At 42.5% G+C, this 3,016-nt stretch overlaps 1 protein-coding gene across 1 annotated transcript; it reads right to left on the bottom strand.

Moving 5' to 3' along the window:
- Positions 1-1,277: 1,277 nt before the first annotated feature.
- adra2db (adrenergic, alpha-2D-, receptor b) lies at positions 1,278-2,600 on the bottom strand. Its single transcript, XM_016487141.1, has one exon. The coding sequence runs from the start codon at positions 2,594-2,596 to the stop codon at positions 1,349-1,351; it is 1,248 nt and encodes a 415-aa protein (XP_016342627.1). The 5' UTR covers positions 2,597-2,600; the 3' UTR covers positions 1,278-1,348.
- Between the last annotated feature and the right edge of the window lie 416 nt (positions 2,601-3,016).

The following is a 3,016-nucleotide window of genomic DNA, read 5'->3' as shown; positions in this document are numbered from 1 at the left end:
TATGGTTTGTTAGGATAGGACAATATTTGGCCGAGATACAACTATTTGAAAATCTGCAATCTGAGGGAGCAAAAAAATCAAAATACTGAGAAAATCGCCTTTAAATCTGTCCAAATGAAGTCCTTAGCAAAGCATATTACTTATCAAAAATCAAGTTTTGATATATTTACAGTATGAAATTTACAAAATATATTCATGGAACATGATCTTTACTTAACATATCCTAATGATTTTTGGCATAAAAAATCTATGTGTGGTCTTTGAAGGAGCTTTCACATTTGACCAGGTAACCTGCCCATGTTTATCTGAGGAAATAATGATTCTGCATATTTTAAGTTAAAATCTCAAATAGGAATACACTACAGTCCAAAATATGTGCACAAGCAATAGAAATGCTTAGCGATCCCGTAACACTATTTACAGAGCACACAGACAAACTCATACACAGATAAACAAGATGTTTACATGCACACACATGCCAACACATACATTATATATGGGTCAATGATGTGACACTCATTTTTGTCAGGATCCATTAAATTATTAAAAAATGCAATTCCTACATCTGCATCTGTTCTATGATAAAATGTTGCTAATTTCTGAATTAGAAGTCACATTCATGTGGGGAAAAATGAAAAGGAAAAATGTCAAAGGTGTAACCAGCTGGGGATTGTTCAAAACTGCTTAAATTCTAGAAAAAAAGATAAGTTGCCATTATATCTTTCACTACAAAACAAGCATGGAAGCAGTATTTTTTTAAGCAGACCAAATCAAAGTCATTGTGGTGTAACCAACATGCTGAAAGACATTTTGTTTTCATGTGACAAGAAAACCATAAAACTCTTATTACTGTGTGACAAGATGATTTGTTTAGGTCAAATGGGTTCAGCCTAAAACTTGATATTCATGAAAGTTTTTTTTTTTTTTTTTTACTAATTTATCTACATTTATTCAACATGCAAGAAAATAAATTAGTAGCTTTTAGTTAATGTTTACAGCGCTTGGCATTTTTAAGGCAGATGTGTGTATATCTTATACACTGAAAAAAATGGTAAAAATGTGCTTCACATGGTAACTAATAAATAAAAATTTTGGCTATAGCTACAAATATACCCGTGCTACTTATGACTGGTTTTGTGGTCCAGGGTCGCATATCAGGTTACACCAAGAAAACTAAATGTAAGGGTAAGATCAGGCAGAAATAGCACTTTAATGTAACAATTGCAGGTTACCACTTTTATACAGTGTATTATATTATATTTTCAAAAGATTCCCCCTCTTTATCATCTCTTGACACTCTATGACACTCTTTTATTTGTCATTGACCCATATACACATGTGTGTGCATTTACGTGCGTGTAGAATGCTGACACATTATCTTCTTGAAAGCTTTCCTAAAGTCTCTGTTGAAAATGGTATAAATGATGGGGTTCACAGAGCTGTTGCAGTAACCAATCCAGAAAAAGAGATTGAATAGAGAATCCGGTATTGGGCAACTTTCTCGGCATATAGCATGAAGGCTGTACGTGAAGAAAAAAGGAAACCAACAGAGCACGAACACCCCCATAACCACTGCCAGCACGAAGGTGAAGCGCTTCTCTCGCATCTGTGCCAGTTTGGACTTTGACAAAGACATCTGACGCGCTTTCGGTTCCTGATCGAGCTCCGACGCGCGGCTACATGCCCATGACAGCCGTCCATTTTGCTTTGGACACGCTTGTGCCCCTTCCACCTTCCTACTCTTGGCGAAGCGCGAGTTTCTTTGTCTTTTGGAGATGCTGCTCTCCTCCAGATCGATGTCGTCGAGTTCGCCTTTGCGCTCTCGGCTGCCTGAGCTGTGGCTGCTGGGGCTCTCCATCTCTGACTTGCCTTTACGCACGAAGCAGGTCTCGGATTGCGATGGTTGTCGCTCCATCCCGTTCCTAGCCACGAACACGGTGGACGCGCGCTGTTTAGCCACCCTATAGATCTTGCAGTAGACCAAAATCATGATGAGACCAGGCGCAAAAAACGACACCATGCAGGAGGAGAGGATGTACCAGGTCTCGTTGTTCAGCAAGCACTCTAGCTCGTCGTGTTTGGTCATGAGAAGCGGTGGGAAGGAAATCACAGCCGAAATAACCCACACCACCGTGATCATGAACTTTATTCTCTGCGGGGTTCTCTTTAGGTTGTAGCTGACCGCTTTGGTGACCGACCAGTAGCGGTCCAAACTTATGGCGCAGAGGTGCACAATGGATGACGTGCAGAAGAGCACGTCCAAAGCCAGGTAGAAGGCACACCAGGTGCTTCCAAAGTACCAGTAGCCCATCACTTCATTGGCTAGGGAGAATGGAATAACCAAAGTGGCCACCAAAATATCAGCAGACGCCAAAGAAACCAGAAAGAGGTTCTGTGGCGCACGCAGCGCGCGGCTGGTGAAAACGGCCACCACCACTAATACGTTCCCCACAATGGTGACCAAGATGATCATGGTAACCACGAGAATGATGAGCACCGCCGCGCACTGTGAATGCGGCTGGAGTCTCGGCGCGCTTGTGCCATTAGTATCCGCGAATGAGTTCAGCGAGGGGAATGGGACAGTAGTTAAATCCATTCTGGGTACCTTTGACGCCGATCCCTCATTTCCAGGTGTATTCTCATCCAAAACGCGCTTCCACTTCAAACTTGTAGCATCCAATCTGAAGCGTTGCGCGATCCGCCAAACACTCCACGAAAAACGTATCATACCAAAGATGGTGTGCTAACTTTTAAAACTCCCTGATGATTTGAATATCTTTCATCAATTTTAGCTGCCGTTTTGATGGGGCAGTGGTGAACCACGCAGAGCCAAGACATGTTTTGTTTCCTATAGAAGCGCGCGGGGAGACAGGCGGCAGGGAATGTCTGGTGTTGAGCTTGAATCTTCGGTGCGCTCTAGCTTGTCGCGCTGAACAAATATGGGAGTGTTTGTGCCAGTTTCTCTCCTCCTCTCTCTTGACGAGACGGGGGTGGACTGCTAGCGCTGTCAAACTAC

The sequence above is a fragment of the Sinocyclocheilus anshuiensis genome, unplaced genomic scaffold (assembly GCF_001515605.1).
Source record: "Sinocyclocheilus anshuiensis isolate Anshui unplaced genomic scaffold, SAMN03320099.WGS_v1.1 scaffold966, whole genome shotgun sequence".
Taxonomy (NCBI): Eukaryota; Metazoa; Chordata; class Actinopteri; order Cypriniformes; family Cyprinidae; genus Sinocyclocheilus; species Sinocyclocheilus anshuiensis.
Note: the sequence above shows the minus strand (reverse complement) of the source record. Positions and strands in the feature narration are given on the sequence as shown.